Source organism: Theobroma cacao, unplaced genomic scaffold, assembly GCF_000208745.1.
Source record: "Theobroma cacao cultivar B97-61/B2 unplaced genomic scaffold, Criollo_cocoa_genome_V2, whole genome shotgun sequence".
Classification (NCBI taxonomy): domain Eukaryota; kingdom Viridiplantae; phylum Streptophyta; class Magnoliopsida; order Malvales; family Malvaceae; genus Theobroma; species Theobroma cacao.
Window position 1 is genome coordinate 1 of NW_017235021.1, and position 2,189 is coordinate 2,189.

A 2,189-nucleotide genomic window follows, 5' to 3' on the forward strand; every position below is an offset into this window, starting at 1 on the left:
CTAGTTTTTGAGTTTTGTGAAATTTGCCTGAAATGTTATCTTATAGATCCAAGTAAAAGCTAGCTCCTTTTATCTCATTTTCATTGAGCATTTTCCTCTACCACCAACTCCTCTTTTCTTTTTACCTTTTCTCCCGCACATGGAACACATATAGAAATACAGAATTATGCTCATGAATCATGGTATTCATAATTTATTTTTTCCTCTTGGTTTCAGAATTTTGCGGTGTTCGCCCAAAGACCTTTGTTCAGCCCAAAATGGAACTGATGAGCAAGTTGGCCAACAAAAAGATGTCTCTACAGTGGAGAGTCAATCTAATGTTAGTTATGCTCCCTTCTTGTAGAGTTTGTTCTTTTTGTCTCTGACATCCCCTAAATGTGTAACAATGCTTTCCTTAGGAGCAAACATCCTTATCAGTTAGCACGGAAGAAGTTCATCTTTCATCAGAAAATAATGTTGCAGACCTTGTTCCTGAGAATGAACTTTCTACAGTAAGCAAAACTTGCAAAGCCCCAAAAGCTGGAGACAAGGCACCAAAAGAAGCCATTCAGTTATGGAAAGAAAATGGTTTCTCTAGGTACCTAAGCTACAGCTGTTAAACAATTGCTTTATTAATCAAAGAACCATTTAATTCCATAATTCTTATACTTTCAATGTCTTTGTGTAGCCTAATTATTGCTGCACCAGAGCAGGATGCCTGGAGCTTAGTTAAGGATTTACTGCCCCTTCTATCATACTCAGCTCCTTTTGCAATCTATCACCAGTATCTGCAGGTCATTTGCTTTAATTTACTCCCTGATTACTGCTCTAAATCTTGATAAGAATGGAATTTGGACTTCCCATTTATGTAGAAAAATTGGTAGTCAGAGTATTCCCATGGCAAAAGGGTCGATTTTCACTTGCAATGAACTTTTGTACTTCTATGGGTATATTTGGTACTGTCACTCTTTAGAAAATTAATTTGAGCAAACTATATGTTCTAATACAGCCTCTTGCGACATGCATGCACAATCTGCAACTTGAGAAAATGGCAATTGGGTTACAAATTTCAGAACCTTGGTTACGTGAATATCAGGTCTTCTTCTCTTCTTCCTCAAATGTTTTTCTATAAAAAAATTATTTGTTTCCTTTTTGGTATTAATCGCATTACAGTTACATGAAGTTATTTAATGTTATTATGCAGGTTCTTCCATCAAGAACCCATCCCTGCATGCAGATGAGTGGATCTGGGGGTTACATTCTAAGCGGTACTAGGACATTTACGAGCCAATCCTAGTTCTTAAAATTACAAAGAAAGGAAAGTGGAGAATGTCCTAATGTGATACGTGTACTCACAGTCTACTCTAGCCCCTTAAGATATTTAATGGAAGCTGATGACGTAGCTAGCAACCAACCAGATTACAACATGTGGTGGTTGAATAAACGCCATGTCACCTGTTGAGACCTTATTTATTTGTACAGGTTGCCACAGACGTGGCACCACGTGGCACACCATTTCCATCTGGTTTCAATTTCTAAGTTTTGGAAATGCAAATTTTACTCTTTTTTATCTTTATTTGTAACTATACCAATTCGTTGTTGTGATAAAAGTTGGTGATGTAAACTACTTTAAATTTGAATTTAGTTGACAGATTTCCAGTTTCAGTTAAAGTTGTTGATTTTTTTTATGAAACAGCTCGTACATTGTGTAACTTCGAAAATTTATGGAGAAATGGGCCAGGGCCGCATTCTGAATGTGAGAATTTGTATAAGTGGGCCTGCCCTGGATTCTGTTGGATCGGATAAATCTGGAGAACCCTAGCCTACTTAGCCTAATAGGCAAATTGCGGGGGAGCCGATGGCGGGCCGTGCGGATTCGAACTCTCCGCTTTCCTCGGTAGACCCTTTTTCCTCCTTCCCGCTGTTTGCTCACCTCCCCCTTTCTCCCTCTCTCTCTCTTTCCTTTTCCTTTTCAATTTCAATCTCTCCCTCTATTACTCTCAGTTTGCTGTAACTCCTCTCTGAAAATCGCGCCTCCCTAGCTTTTTCCATCTTTCTCTTCAGAAAAGAAAAGGAAAGCTGGCACTGATGGCGAATTCGAGCGAAGATCCGAGCCGCTCATACCATCCTTCGCAATTTCAGTTTCAGCTGCTCCATTCTCATTCGCAGTCTCTAAGCATCGAAAGCAATCAAAATCAGAACCAGCCGTT

General features: G+C 39.1%; 1 protein-coding gene across 1 annotated transcript; it reads left to right on the forward strand.

Annotated features, from left to right (window-relative positions):
• Positions 1 to 157: 157 nt before the first annotated feature.
• LOC18591542 (tRNA (adenine(58)-N(1))-methyltransferase non-catalytic subunit TRM6) lies at positions 158 to 1,731 on the forward strand. The gene is made up of 5 exons (XM_018129909.1): positions 158 to 319; positions 399 to 577; positions 668 to 773; positions 989 to 1,075; positions 1,184 to 1,731. Exons 1-5 carry the CDS (start codon positions 167 to 169, stop codon positions 1,274 to 1,276), a joined length of 618 nt encoding a protein of 205 aa, XP_017985398.1. The 5' UTR covers positions 158 to 166; the 3' UTR covers positions 1,277 to 1,731.
• Positions 1,732 to 2,189: the final 458 nt, after the last annotated feature.

Coding starts and splice junctions, on each gene's coding strand:
- LOC18591542 (XM_018129909.1), top strand. CDS start 167: ATGCTCATGAATCATGGTATTCATAATTTATTTTTTCCTCTTGGTTTC. Junction 320..398: donor CAGTGGAGAGTCAATCTAAT/GTTAGTTATGCT, acceptor TGCTTTCCTTAG/GAGCAAACATCCTTATCAGT. Junction 774..988: donor TCTATCACCAGTATCTGCAG/GTCATTTGCTTT, acceptor GTTCTAATACAG/CCTCTTGCGACATGCATGCA.